Raw genomic sequence first — 15,549 nt, forward strand, 5'->3', positions numbered from 1 at the left:
GAGGCAGAGGATTGTGTTCATGAGGGAAACATGACCAGCAAAACACTACATTTCTCAAACACTATAAAGTGGACTTTCTGAAAAGTGTGTTATATTTAAATCACAGTCTGATCCGCAGTGCTGTGCCTGATTGTTATTGGTTAAGACTCCAGGGGGCGGGGCCAATCCAAACATGTAGTGTTTTTACCCATTTCAGAGAGAAGGGGAGGTGTGTGTGAGGTCAGGGGGAGGTGTGTGTGAGGTCAGGGGGAGGTGTGTGTGAGGTCAGGGGGAGTGTTTAAATCCCAAATATTACTTCATGTTAGCATGCCACATAACACTCTTACACACACACACTCTTTTACACACACACACACACACACACACTCTTGCCTGCAGCCATGACAGAAGAGCAGATTTCTCCTCTGAAGGATTTTCTAATCACTTACATTCTGCCAGAAAAGTGTTATGAGCTTCTGTTCCTCCATCTGAACCTGACACACGGTGAGAACTTCACACACACTTTGGTTATGTGACTGATCATTTATCATATTTAATGTAAAATTTTCAACAAGGCTCCAGTGTTTATACACTCTGAGTTACTCGACCCCCCCAGTGACGTCACGTCCAGTAGATGGCGCTGTTCAGTGATTTTAAACTTTATAAGGAATAAATCATCCTCAGTAAAATATAAAATAGATGAACTGATGAATATATGAACTCTACTCTTCAGTGTAGAATTTATTTTAGAATAAACCTCGGAAAATTCAACAAAAAGCGAAAATAAAAGGTAAAAGTTTGTCTCTCACCACAGGCCTGCAGCACTGGAAAACATTTCTTATTTGTGTGTGTGTGTGTGTGTGTGTGTGTGTGTGTGTGTTTCAGGGCCATGTGTGAACATTGTGCTGAGTAAGATCTTGAGTGTGTGGATGTTGGGAGAACTCATAGGTACGATGAACATCCTTCAGTTTTTTTACATTAAACTTTTTATCTGTGGGTGCGCACACACACTCTCTCTCTCTCTCTCTCTCTCTCTAGCGCCGGCCCTCCAGCTCTGGATGGTGGTACAGGGCAGCAGTGCTGAGGGTCTCAGTTTGGTTGCTGTGGTTCTGCAGCTGCTCGTGGTTTCCACTCACACAGCGGCCTGCGTCCTACACAAACTCCCCATCGGGTAACACACACACACACACACACACACGCTCACATGCACACTAAGGTTAAGTGTAAATAAGTGTGTGTGTGTGTGTATGCAGGGCCTATGGAGAGAGTGTGTTTTTGTTGGTCCAGTTTGTGCTGCTGGTTTATCTTATCCAGTATTATAAAGGGAATCCCATCTCAGGTATTTTATTGTTGTTGTATCTTGTGCACTATTTGTGATGCAGTATATAATGTATAATGCATTGCAAAACCAGTGTACATCTGGTGTGTGTGTGTTACTGTAGGTTGTGTTCTCCTCACTGTGTATTCTGGAGTGATGTACCTGTTGACTTCAGCTCTAACCCCTAAGGTTGTTGTCATGGCGATGCAGGAGTGGAGTGTGTTGATGGTCATCACCAGCCAGGTCGCTCTCACTGTTTCTCCTCCTACCTTCTAGCCCTCGTTCAGTGTGTAATTATTGATTTTATTGTGTTGCGCTGAACTTATTCAGGGATGTGTGTGTGTGTGTGTGTGTGTGTGTGTGTGTGTAGTTGATCCAGGCAGGCTGTAATCTGAACAGTGGTTCCACGGGGCAGCTCTCTGGTGCAAGTGTGTTTTTAGTATTTCTGGCATCTCTGGGACGAGCCTTCCGTTCCATACAGGTAAACACACACACACACACACACACACACACAGTGGTACCACACACAGATACATTGCCAGCCATCTCCCCCATCAAACACACAAACTACTGGAACAAAGCATAAAGCATACACACAACTGTTATAACACCCACTGTGTGTGTGTGTGTGTGTGTGTGTGTGTGTGTAGGAGTCTCACTCTCTCCACTCTCAGGCCTGTGTTTTCTCTGCGTGCTGCTGTCTGCTGCTCCTCATTCAGATTCTGATTTACAGAAAACCACCAACAAGCAGAGAAACAACAAAGAGGATGAAAGAGGAGTAGAGAGGGAGGGAGGGAGAGAGAGAAAAGAAGAAAGAAAGAAAGTACAACTTTATTCATCACACACTTGTGAAATTTTCTCTCTGCATTTAACCCATCTGAAGCAGTGAACACACACATGCGCACACGTGAGCAATAAGCACACACACACACACACACACAGAGCAGCCATACGGCGCCCAGGGAGCAGTTGGGAGTTCGGTGCTGCGCTCAAGGGCACCTCAGCCCAAGGCCGTCCCATATTAACCTAACCTGCATGTCTTTGGACTGTGGGGGAAACCGGAGCACCCGGAGGAAACCCACGCGGACACGGGGAGAACATGCAAACTCCACACAGAAAGGCCCTCACCGGCCCCGGGGCTCGAACCCAGACCTTCTTGCTGTGAGGCGACAGCGCTAACCACTACACCACCGTGCTGCCCAACACGGTGACAGACAGAGAAAGGGGGGGAGAGAGAGACAGAGACAGACAGACAGAGAGAGAAATACACAGACAGAGGGAGGGAGGGAGGGGGGAGAGGTCAGTTGTGTAAATGCACCTCAGTGTCTATAAATACTTGTAACTCATTCACTGGCTTGTAAATTGTTACTTCTGTAAAAAATACCTCATGCTTTTTCTGTAAAAATAAATTAAATGCAAAAGTTTTGCATTTTTTTTTCTGCACATCTGGAAGGTAAAAGTCCCAAGCGGTTTGTGAAGAGTTAAATCTGTGGACTGAGTGACATGTGGTTTTGAGAATTCTGAAACTTTCATGTGTTTAATTTTTACCAAAACAATTTCTGGTTGAATTTTCATTGATAAAAAAATGTCAGAATCTGACCGTGTGAAGTGTTTTCACAGGCCGCAATGCATAAACATTAGTTTTTATATAATGTTTGAAAAAAATTCAATTTATAGCATATATCTATATATTTTTTGTTTATCTCATCATCTCATCTCATTATCTCTAGCCGCTTTATCCTTCTACAGGGTCGCAGGCAAGCTGGAGCCTATCCCAGCTGACTATGGGCGAAAGGCGGGGTTCACCCTGGACAAGTCGCCAGGTCTATTTTTTATGTTTTCCTGAATTAAAATGGATGTGACTGTGAAATGAGAGACACTGCTGATAGATAGACTTTATTTATTGAGCTCAAGCTGGGAAATTGTTGTGTTATAGCAGCAAGTTATCAGACATGCAAAAAGAAAAAGACACACTGTATAAAATAGAATTTAATTTCTGATGTAATATGATGCAGTCTGTGCAGATGTAATGAGAAGAGTCTGGCTGCAGACTGGAGCTCCACTCTAGACACACAACATGTGACCTCCAAGTGACCTCCTAATCCAAACTCTAACCCTAACATGGTTCCTGTTTAGACTGGAGGTCATGTGTTTCTTGTATTTCCTATTTGTTAATACTTTTAAGTAGGGATGTCCCGATTTCCGATCACGTGGTTTCAGGCTCACTCGGAATCGGGCATTCCCTCCCGATCAGGGATCGGATATCTGTCTATATAATATATTCTCATTTTTAACACATCAATAGCTATGCGTTGGCACTGAGTGAGACCAGACCTCCTGTCTCAACGCAGCAACATCAACGCGTGCGGCATGATGTCACTTTGTAGCAGAGACGCTATTGGCTGCCTGTTGCCGGCGAAGCTGAACACGGAAGCGGAAAGCAGAGCATGTCTGCGGTGTGGTGGCAGTATTTCACAGTTGATGACAGCAACATTGCCATAGCAAACTGTGAAATATGTAAAGTTGGAATTTCAAGGGGTGGACAGGAAAGGGCCACATTTAATACAACAAACCTGAGAAACAAACAGCCGACGCAATACAGCGAGTTTACACAGGCAACGCAGCCAAAGCACTCAGCTCACACTGCAGGAGAGTTTAACAAGGAAAGAAAAAATGCCCCGTGAAAGCGCAAAGGCACAGGAGACCATAGCCAAGATAGCACAGATGATTGCAATGAGTGACCTGCCTGTAGAGAACCCTGGGTTATGGAGCACGTAGAAGCTTGATTTGAAATGCCATCTTGTCACTATTTCACCGAGAAAGCTCTGCCAGCCCTTCATAAGAAGATTTCTGACACACTGCGTGTCCTGTTATCAGATGTACCCCATGTTTCGTTCACCACAGACATCTGGAGTTCGTCCATGGCTCCCATGTCTCCACTCAGCCTTACCGCACAGTGGATTGAGTCCAGTTTTGCTTTGCGCCATGCGACCCTGCATGCCCAGGAATCTCGCGGATCGCACACTGCAGAACGCATCCAGCAAGCGATGGAAAATATGCTCATCAACTGGGGAACTGACAAGCAACGGGTCCACATAATTCTGCGCGGCAAATATGAAGAAAGCTCTGAGGGATGTGGGGGTGCCGAGTCTGGGCTGCGGGGCCCACTCCTGCATGAGGGCCTGCTGTCTCAGTGCAGCGTGACCGAGACCCTGGCCAACGCAAGCAAGATAGTAGGCCATTTTAAACACTCCCCGTTGGCCTACTCTCGACTAGAAGACATCCAGACGGAGCTTCATATGGATACTAAGCGCCTACAGCAAGATGTACCGGTGAGATTCATCTCGTCATTCTTTAATATATTTTTATTTTATTATTTATTTCCCATACACTTGATTTAGTAAGCCACATACATTACGTGCTCTGCACCTAATTTGCACAAAAAATAAAGTGAACCATGTTGTTTTATGTGCAGACACGATGGAATAGCAGCCTCTACATGCTGCAGAGCCGACTGGAACAAAAATGCGCTCTTGGTGCGTTTGCAGCTGAGCTGAGCGCACTCTACCAGCTACACTGTCAGCTCACCAGTGGGAGCTGATGAAGAAGATGGCTGATGTGCTATCCCCCTTTGAAGAGCTGACCAGGGATGTGAGCAGGGAGACTGCAACGGCAGCTGATGTGATCCCTGCCATAACAGGCGATTTGTATTTTAATTTATTAGTTTATACTGTAACATTTATTGATGTTTGAAAAAAAAATGATCTCATGCATTCATTAAGTCAATCATTCACTCATTAGTCCTCAGACGTGTTCAGTCTTGGGACGATGATGATGATGACCAGGGAATAAAAACAATGAAGAGGACTCTCCTGGAGGCAGTGGAGAAGCGCTTTGCTGATGTTGAAACTGAGCCACTCTACTACATCGCCACTCCTCTAGATCCCAGATACAAAGATGGGCAAGTATAGTAAAATTAAAATGCACCTCTAAATGTTTATATAAAGTCAAGTCATCCCCAGACACCAGTACTAAGCCAATTTATTTTTAATTTAGTTTTGAGAAATTTAGTTCTAAGGTTAGATTTTTTTTTCATTTTTATATTGTTTATTGAGTACATATGTAGGAAGTTGCCTAACTGAAGAGCTGTGCTCTGTGGTGTCTCAGTCTTGTCTCATTATTTTGAATTGTTAATCTGTTTCTAGCTTTTTTACAAAGTCAGCCAACCTGTTGCTTGCAAAGGAACATCTTATCCAGGAGGTGACAAAGGCAGAGGAGAGGAGGACTGCCAGCACAGTGGCAGAGGAAAACGAGGCCACAGCAGAGCCAGTGAGCAAGGCACCACCACATCATGAAGCATTAGCAGCCTGGACATCGCCTTTGAGGAAATCTTACGAGAGAGGCAGTCACAGGGACGGTCCGTGAGTACCACATCAGCAGAAACTCAAGTGCAGACCCACCTCTCAGAAAAATACACCCCTAAGAAAAGTGACCCACTTCAATATTGGAAAGAACATGCCATTCAGTTTCCATCTGTGGCTGCTGTTGCAACCCAGAATCTCAGTTCCCCCTGCAGCTCTGTGGACAGTGAGAGACTTTTTAGTGCTGTTGCAAACGTGTTGGATGACAAAAGAAACAGGCTCAAACCTGAAAGTGTAGAAATGCTTGTTTTCATCAAGAAAAACGTTCATTTCCTTAATTGAAATTACTGTATACCACTGTGAGATGCATTCTTAAAAGCAAATTACCGGCACTGTGGGACTTTTATTTTTTTATTTGTTTACATTCCTGCCAGGTATTTTAAGGTTATGTTTTTAATTTATGTTATTTATTGTTCAAACTACCTCACGTAAGTGCTCTGTTTGCTAACGGAGTTGTCGGATGTTAAAATAAGGTGTTAAATAAAAAATGAGGAACATCCTGGATCCGTTTCTTTCCTCGTCTTTATTATTTTTTATGGATTATAAGAAGTATCGGATCGGGACTCGGTATCGGCAGATACTCAAAATCAAATGATCGGTATCGGATCAGAGGGCAAAAAAACCTGATCGGGACATCCCTAATTATAATGAATATTATAATGATTAATTATAATGTAATCATTATAACAGTGTGAATTAATACAGCATTAGACTGACAGATTGTTTAATTCACTGCTTAAACAGATGAAAAAGGGCAGCCCAAATGGATTGACTTTACCTCAAGTAAAAAAATGATGGAGTGTGATGAACATGAGATCAAAGATGAAATATACGTAAGTGATCTTTTTATTATTAATGCATTTTTTTTCTTTTCTGGAATCTCTGATATCCGCTCATTGTCTTAATCCACTGGCAGGCAACTTTTCTCATTTAAATTCAATTCAGATTTTATTTGTGTTACACTTTTAACAAAGCAGCTTTACAGAAATATAAAAATCATGTATATAAATTTTGCATCCATGAATTTATAGCATTTATTCCTAATGAGCGAGCCTGAGGCGATGGTGGCGAGGAAAAACTCCCTGAGGCGACATGAGGAAGAAATCTGCTATTAGTGCTATAAGACATTTCCACATGGTGTTAATCTTGCTATGTGTATGACCCATAATGTACGTGTTTACAGTTAGGATGAGTTGATGCTAACTGTTAATTAGCCAATTACATAGCAAGCTATTGGCTAGTTACTAAATGTGCTTCAGTGTTGTGATGTGAAATTCTCTTTTCTAGTGACTTGTGTGTGAGATTCCTTATCTGTGCTATATATATATATATATATATATATATATATATATATATATATATATATATATATATATATATATATATATATATCTTCAATAGACAATCATAAATTACTATATATATATATATATATATATATATATATATATATATATATATATATATATAGTAATTTATGATTGTCTATTGAATTTTTCTAAAAATCCAAATGAATGTTAAATTATAATGTAATTATTACAGCAGTGTTAGTTGTACAGCATTTGATTTGACAGATTGTTGAGCGCTGTAAGTTTGCTCAACACACTAATGTAGAGTATTAACAGTAAACTTTGGACTGTCATGTGCAAGTTGTCCTTTGTACTGATCTCTCCATGCTCATCACTCTGCACTGTCACTTTAATCAAAGTCCCTCCCACACCAGGATCTGGTCTTTCCAGCCAGTCTCCTGTCCCAGTACTACCCAATTCTTTGAGGCGTGTGGGTGCGGCGCCGAGCTCCGTTTCGATAGCCCTCGGCCTCTCACCTATTATACAACCAGGGTTACGGGGGTGGGGGTGGGGTGTTCCTCTGGTAACCGTGAGAGTTTGACTCCCCACTGCTCTGCAGCGTGCCTTGCCAGATGGCAGTAGGTACCATTTTTATGATGGTCTTTGGTATGACCCGACCGTGAGTAGAACTCATGATCTCCCGGTTGAGAGGCGTACACGCTAACCACTAGGCCAACTCGCGGTGTGTGACTTTAATGGTTAATTAATAATTCTATTAGATTGCTGCAACTTGCTCTGTATTGCAGTCCACATACTGTATTCTACCCACTGCGACACTTTATATGCTACTTTTCTCTGCCACAACACTTTACTACCTCATGTTAAATGTTGTGTTATATGTTGTTAGACAGGGTTAGCTATCCCATAGCAGTTAGTGTTTTGTAGTTATTTACTCACTGTAGTGTTGCACTGCTTGTCTGGTCTGTGGCAAAGCATTCGAGTAAGAATTTCATTGTACTTTGTACATATGACAAACTTTTGAACTTGAACCCTCAAGAGGAACCAGACTCTAAAGGGAACCCATCCTCATCTGGGTGATAACAGACAACGTGATTATAAATAACTCACTTCCATAACTGTGTCCTATAGAGTCACAAAGTACAGCTTTGTTTACAGGAAATTCATTATAGTTTAACAGGAAGTCTGTTTTGTTAAAGTGATCAACTGCACTACAGAGTGTATTAAATAATTCTGTAGCCCATTTTAGATTTAATTACTTCATAAGAAAGTGTAGTACCTTCATTAATGCTGGGTTCATTCACACAGTTTGTAAATGTGCCATTTCATTGGCATTATTCATAAGATATACGACGCACTGTGATATGATCATGTAATAAACTACTAAAATACTAATGTGTTCTAGAAAGCTGGAGTAGTTGCCTATTACACCGTATCTGCTGGACAGGATTACTGTGGAATAAACCCCGACTTTAATGTCAGTGACCCTGAGCAGGATTTTGTAGAATTGATGACTAAACAAAAGAAGAGTTTGAAGGAACCACTGGCTCACCCTCTGTTCTGGACAGAATCCCGGTGGGAACACTTTTATTCTACAAATTCTGGGGGAAAAGTGTCCCAAACCCCACATTCTATTCTAAAATCAACAGCAGTGAAATTTTTCTTTTTACAACAATCGTATTTAAAATACAACATTATAGGAATATTATAGGTAATGGTCTTTAATATTTTTTAAATGCAGTGATTGAAAATCATCTCATCTCATTATCTGTAGCCGCTTTATCCTGTTCTACAGGGTCGCAGGCGAGCTGGATCCTATCCCAGCTGACTACGGGCGAAAGGCGGGGTTCACCCTGGACAAGTCGCCAGGTCATCACAGGGCTGACACATAGACACAGACAACCATTCACACTCACATTCACACCTACGCTCAATTTAGAGTCACCAGTTAACCTAACCTGCATGTCTTTGGACTGTGGGGGAAACCGGAGCACCCGGAGGAAACCCACGCGGACACGGGGAGAACATGCAAACTCCACACAGAAAGGCCCTCGCCGGCCACGGGGCTCGAACCCGGACCTTCTTGCTGTGAGGCGACAGCGCTAACCACTACACCACCGTGCCGCCCTCCTCTAAACCTCTGAATAAGAAATAGCTATAAAATGTCTGACACAGAAAAATAAACAGAGTGCATTCAAATCTCAAAGCATTTAATGAGAGGAAGTAAATTTATCTTCTCATTACAGCTGAAACAGTATTTTCCTGAAATACTTGAAGACATGGAGAGGAAGAAAAAAATGGCCCCTATGCAGAAGATGTTCTTGGTCTTCTGTGCTTCATCCACAACTACGTACAGCACAGAAAAAATGAGTGAGAAAATAATCTAAGTAGACATTGGGATTGTACCATTTGGGACAGAGCGAGATTATATTCTCATAGACACATCCTTCACTGTAATCTTTAGACATTTTTCTCAGCTGTTATGAACTGAAATTTCTGAATTAATTACAAGTAAATAAAAGCTCATCATTTCTTTTTTTCTATTTTCAGAGCTAAAGGGGGAATTAATTTTCTTATCACTTTTCCTGATCTCTTCAAGAGTGTTTGTTTATATTTTGCTCAGAGATAAGCAGTGGAACTCCAAGCCTTCAGTGAAGAAAATTTTCTCTGGCTGGTGAATTTTCTTTCATTACCTCCGCCAAGGAGGTTATGTTTTCGGTAGCGTTGCTTTGTTTGTTGGTTGGTTTGTCTGTTAGCAACATTACAGAAAAAATTATGAACGGATTGCTCTGAAATTTTTTCCAGAGGTGTGACTGGGCACAAGTAACAATCCATTAAATTTTGGCGGTGATCCGGATCACCTTCTGGATCCCGGAATTTTTTAAAGGATTCTTGGCGGAGGTCTGCGCTCTCCGAGTGCTTTTCTAGTTTTTATTGGTTTCGAGTTGACCTGGGGAAGGTGCAGGCTTTTTATTTGTACCTTGAATAGTGAGGACTTCAGCAGGGGGCGGAGCCTTTTCTTACAAAGCCCCACAGTTATGGAACAGCCTTCCAAGTAATGTTCGGGAATCAGACACAGTCTCAGCATTTAAGTCTAGGCTGAAAACAGATCTGTTTAGTCAAGCCTTGTGTTAATGGTGTTTATGAGGTAAAGGAGTAGATCTGGAGGATCCTCAGACAGAGTGTTTCAGTAAACTGGGAGGTATGATTGCTGTGTGTCTCCCCTCCCCCCACTCTCACTCGCTCACTGGGGTTTGTTGACGATGGTGTGGCTGCTGCTTTCTGTCCCGGGACTCCCTTAATACACAAACCAAATGCCACCAGCCACTTTAACGAACTGTAACGGAATTCAATTGCACTATGTTAAAACTGTTTACAATACTGTCTACACGGCCTTTTTTTTTTTTTTAAAGTTAATTGCACTATATAAAAACTGTTTAGAACACTGTTTACACTTTTCACATATCTGCCATATTTATACTTACACTGAAAATTCTGCTCATACTGCCATTTATTTATTTATTTATATTTATACTGATAATTACTATACTGTCAGACTGCTGTTCCCGTTTACATTGCTCATTCTGTTTATATTGTTGTTTGTCACATATTTAAATTTATATCGTTAATTCTGTTCACACTGCCACGTTTGCACTTTCTGGATTGCCACCGTCTTGTCTTTTCTTAGATAGCTTTAGCTTGTGTATGTAAATAACGCCCCCCCCCCGTTTTTTTTTCCCTCCTTTTTTCCTTTTTATCAGGGGCGATTCTAGCATCTGATCTTTGGGGGTGCTTAGCCCCCAGAGCTGACAGAGGCACCTGGCTTGAACGACAGTGTTTCCACGTTTATTCCGCATTTACAGTAGACTAGACTTAACTAGACAAGAAGACTAGACTAGACAAGACTAGACTTATGCAATGTTTTAACAGAAGCTGACCCAATAAACTATGATATCTACACATTTACAACCACTGACACAAATATTTATGTTATATTTTTAACTAAACAAGACCTACTACTGCATTTATAATGTTGGAGCTATTCATTTAGAACAGTGGTAATTCATAGCAGAGGGTCGTTGATTCGACGGGGAATCATCGGCATGTTCTTCGACCATACGCCGTCGATCACCGACGTTGATTCAACACCGCTTTGCTCATACAAGTTTCCGTTGAAACGACGTTGAAAAGTGGCTGGTGGCCGACAGAGAATAGACCCCCTTTCACCCTTTATTCAACTACGGATTTCGGTCGATTTATAGTTGAATTTTCAGCGATGATTCATCCAACTTTACTTCCTGTTTTATGTACAACAGGAAGGCTACAAATTAAGCAAAACAGGCTAAATTAAACTAGCTAACAATAAAGCATCGGGGCTCTTGCCTAGGATGAACACACATTACTTCAACCATGAAGGTGAACATTTATATCAATGTGCGTAGGCTACGTCCTGTTTAATGTACAACAGGATATAAAAAATGCATGCACCAATGCACCCCTCCTAATGTTTGTCAAGCTATGTAATAAGGCATGCATTTTACCATTTATAAGGAACAGAACACACTTGAACAAGTTCTTAGAAACATTTTCGGATTTATTTACAAATGTACAATTTTGTAGCCTATTCCTCCTGCGGCGCAGACACCTGTACATGGAAACAGAAAAACATAACCGAAATTAATTTGATGCAGCATTGACAAAGAAAGTCAGCAGTAGGCTATGGGTTTCTAAATGAAATGCCACCCTACATCACGTCTCCTCATCCCTCCCTCCCTCCCTCTCTCTCTGGCGCATACTTCAGCCACTTCTTCACGGCGTCACTGAAATTGGCGCGCGTGCTCCCTGGCAGCTGCTTTTGTAGAGCATCTGAAAGAAAAAGAACAAAACATTGAGAATTTGCATGGTGATAATTGTTAAAGTTTGAGTTGGGAAGACTACGTCACACTCTAGTGGTAGGTGGCAAGTAATGGCACTAGTACAGAAAATATATGTAAAAATCAGAAACCATAGGTGTGAATCTTGTGACAATTAAAACGGGATTTAAAAATAATAATAGTAGTAATTTCCCCATTGACAAAGCGGAAATAGAAATGCCACTACCAAACCGTTCGTCACTCAGTCAGCCTCCCTGGACTTGCCTGCACACCTGCTTTTTCTGAGTAAGGCGCCTGGTAAGTTTCTTAATCCTTTGCATCTTTCACAATATGTTTGTCATTGTCATTATAATCGTAATGTTACAGTTAGTGAAGGAGTTGTTAAAGAACATTTAGAAGTAGTGTGCAAGTACTTGCGACAGCTTTCTATTTTACCCTCTTTTACAGCTTTGTGCACATGCATAACCTACCAAACAGGACATCATGCATTTTGGTGTCCTTAAAGGCAGTTTTTTCCCCCTTTCCAGCCCAGTTGAACTGGCTGGCCAAGCTGTTGTCCAGGAGGCTACGCAGCATCCGCCTCACCGTGACCCCTACATCAGTTCCGCCACAAAGGGCTAAGGTAGACACCTGATAGAATAAAATGTAGCATGAAGACAATGTGAAAGTATTCAGTGTTTATCATTGTTTCATTGATTCACAACGACATTAAATATTTGTGTTTCCTTTTGCAGGTGTTGCAGATGATTGGAAAAGAAAGGTAAGAATAAGTACCATCAGCTGCTTTTGTCTGGCATCTTCCTTCACCAGGGCCTCTGCTGCCAAAAACTCCTCCATGGTGGAGAGTGGGAGCTTGGTAAGGGGTGATGTCTGGGGTGTGTCTTGTCTCCCCATCTCTCTCCTTTGGGCCCTGACCTCTTGCTCCAGCCTTCCTATCATCCCCTTCATCTCCCTGTTTTCCCCCTTCAGCTCCCTGATTTCCTCCCTCAGCTGGCCAAGGAGAGAGATCACGGTGCTGATGCCCAAAGAGTCACCATCAATATGACTGTCACCCTCTGAAGACATGCTACTGCTGTCAGACTCTGCATCACTGCACCCTCCCAACTCAACAGAATCTCCACCATCCTCATCTAAACCCATTGATGATGCAGGCCTGGGAGAGACTGGAGGAGCAAGAGAGACTGGAGGAGCATGATTACGCAGAGCTGACTCAAAATCGGACAGAATCTGCCTTTCTAACATTTCAGTAGCCTTCAAAACACGTCTTCTTTTTGACCAATAAGAAGCCATATTCTCTCCCCTAAAGAAATAAATGACTGCAGTACCTTTTGAGGGAATGTCGTGGTAGTGGTCTTCAGGTTCCACTGAGGTAAACATAGGGGGGGACAAAGACAACATTTACGTCATTACATTTGAAATAACCTTACACACACACACACACACACACACACACACACAGGTCAAACAATTGTTTTACAGAAAGTTCTGTTTTAACACCAACAATGTTTTAATGCTTGGATTAATGTTGTAATGGCTGCGACCCATCGGCCTACAGTGTTACAAAACTAGAGTTTAAATCTAGCATGTAGGCCTAGGTTGCATGTTGTTTTGAGCTGACCTGTTCGTTTGTGTAGCCATGGCGGCCATGAACTTCAAAGATTATCCAGGCTACTTCTGTAGTGACCACTTTGTTTGAGGTACCACGAACGAAATTGCTTATATTCCCTCAACTCATACAAGAAACATGCAGAAACAATGCATCTGCATGTTTGTTTCAAGTGGACACACGCACGCGCACACACATTTACGCCATTACATTTGAAATAACCTTACACACACACACACACACACACACACACACACACACAGATCAAACAATTGTTTTATAGAAAGTTCTGTTTTAACACCAACAATGTTTTAATGCCTGGATTCATGTTGTAATGGCTGCGACCCATAGGCCTACAGTGTTACAAAGCCCAGCCCCCACAAGCTAGGTGTAGGCTAGCTACCGGTTATAACCGCGGCCTGTATACTCGATTGAAATGCTTTTTTTTCCAAGACCACAACTATGACCAGTTTTTGGCTAAACAATGCATCTGCATGTTTATTGTATGAATTGAGGGAATATAAGCAAAGTTGGTCGTGGTACCTCAAAGAAAGGTCACTACAAAAGCGTTGGTAGCCTGGATAATGTTTAAAGTTCATGGCCGTGACCCAAACACAAAGCCGCTATACAAAATAACAGGTCGGCTCACAACGACATGCAACCTAGGCCTATGGCGTAGGCGATATGACTGAAGTTCATCTTCTTAAACTGCTTGAAATTGTATTTAAAATTCCCTTTACTAATAGCGACTGAATAATGGTACGTACCAGATGTCCAGGGATGAATGAAAAAGTAGCGTCTATCAGCAGGCCGATCCACAAGAGAGTCGCGTTCCAACTAGTGTTGAAGTTAACCTGCAGCCAGTATACAGTAACGCAAATGACGTCATGCAGTAAACAACGGTGCATTATGGGATAGCATGGGTCATCCAACGACATCGCAATAGGCCTGCCCTTCTTTTTAAATCATGCCTTGAAATCAACAAACTGTAAAAAAAAAAAAACTTTCATAGAAGGTCAAATATTGCTGAGTTCAGACAGTAGACCTAAATTGGTTTTATTCCTTTTTTCATCATTTACTTATCGTTTACTTGCCATTATCACTTAGCCTATATAGGCCTACTTATATCATTTACTCGTGTCTATGTGTAAGCAGCATAAGACAGACAGACACACACTAGTGGCAATTTATATTCTGAGCAATCCTACCAATGTTGAAAACTGGCCGGCAAAAGTGACGATGGTTCAACGTCGTATATTCAACCTTCTCTGACGGTCGACAGATCAACCTTTACCCACGTTGATTCAACGGTGATAAATCGACCCTCTCAGACGGCGGAGAAATCGACGTTTCACGGCGCCGTTTCAACGTTGATTTTCTGACGTACGACGGAAACCGACCATTCTGACCAAAACTCTACGTTGTTTCAACGCTAGTGTGTATTACTATGATTTTACATTAGTTTACATTAGTTTATATTTTTTGTTGATAAGCATGATAAGAATGATAAGCAAACGTAAACGCTATGTTACAGTAAATAAAATTGACTAACCCACGGTGGTCTAGCACCGTAGCACTTGTACAGCTCTGCACAAAAGTATCTCGATATGGATGATAAATGTCGTTTTTATCATTCTGTTCATAGACCAGGGAACATCAATATTGCATTATGCATATTATTGTGTTGTGTTTAACAACTGTAACTCCAGTCCGTACCTTCACATCTCGCTATGCCAGTAATACTCAGGTGCTACTTCGAGTTCCTCATCGGCGTGGAATCCAGTTAAAAAACACCATGTCGTAGCAAGCACTCGCACAGACAGGCAACCCAATCAGAGGGGACGCAAGGAGGAGAGGGATTTTACTGGTCATAGAGCTCTCACGTAACAGGTGAATTCAAGAACACACACACACGCCCGCGCACACATTCATTGCGCAGTGCGCAAGGGCACTTATTTCTGAAAATTACGTCCAAAAGCAGTGTTTTTGAGGGTGCTGAGCTAGGGGGTGCTCAGCTCGTTTTTGGGGGTGCTTGAGCACCCCC

At 42.0% G+C, this 15,549-nt stretch overlaps 1 protein-coding gene across 6 annotated transcripts; it reads left to right on the top strand.

Annotated features, from left to right (window-relative positions):
* Positions 1 to 322: 322 nt before the first annotated feature.
* On the top strand, positions 323 to 5,252 carry mpdu1a (mannose-P-dolichol utilization defect 1a). 6 transcript variants are annotated; one of them, XR_009651904.1, is made up of 8 exons: positions 323 to 483; positions 865 to 927; positions 1,018 to 1,150; positions 1,233 to 1,318; positions 1,422 to 1,540; positions 1,668 to 1,778; positions 3,603 to 4,629; positions 4,773 to 5,252. XR_009651904.1 is itself a non-coding variant. In XM_060913157.1 (7 exons), exons 1-7 carry the CDS (start codon positions 381 to 383, stop codon positions 2,077 to 2,079), a joined length of 747 nt encoding a protein of 248 aa, XP_060769140.1. In that variant the 5' UTR covers positions 323 to 380; the 3' UTR covers positions 2,080 to 2,561. The 6 variants fall into 6 exon arrangements, 3 of the variants coding, with proteins under 3 accessions (XP_060769140.1, XP_060769141.1, XP_060769142.1); XM_060913157.1 differs by lacking the exons at positions 3,603 to 4,629; positions 4,773 to 5,252 and adding an exon at positions 1,948 to 2,561; XM_060913158.1 differs by lacking the exons at positions 865 to 927; positions 3,603 to 4,629; positions 4,773 to 5,252 and adding an exon at positions 1,948 to 2,561.
* Positions 5,253 to 15,549: the final 10,297 nt, after the last annotated feature.

Source organism: Neoarius graeffei, chromosome 28, assembly GCF_027579695.1.
Source record: "Neoarius graeffei isolate fNeoGra1 chromosome 28, fNeoGra1.pri, whole genome shotgun sequence".
Taxonomy (NCBI): Eukaryota; Metazoa; Chordata; class Actinopteri; order Siluriformes; family Ariidae; genus Neoarius; species Neoarius graeffei.

Coding starts and splice junctions, on each gene's coding strand:
- mpdu1a (XM_060913157.1), top strand. CDS start 381: ATGACAGAAGAGCAGATTTCTCCTCTGAAGGATTTTCTAATCACTTAC. Junction 484..864: donor CCATCTGAACCTGACACACG/GTGAGAACTTCA, acceptor TGTGTGTTTCAG/GGCCATGTGTGAACATTGTG. Junction 928..1,017: donor GATGTTGGGAGAACTCATAG/GTACGATGAACA, acceptor CTCTCTCTCTAG/CGCCGGCCCTCCAGCTCTGG.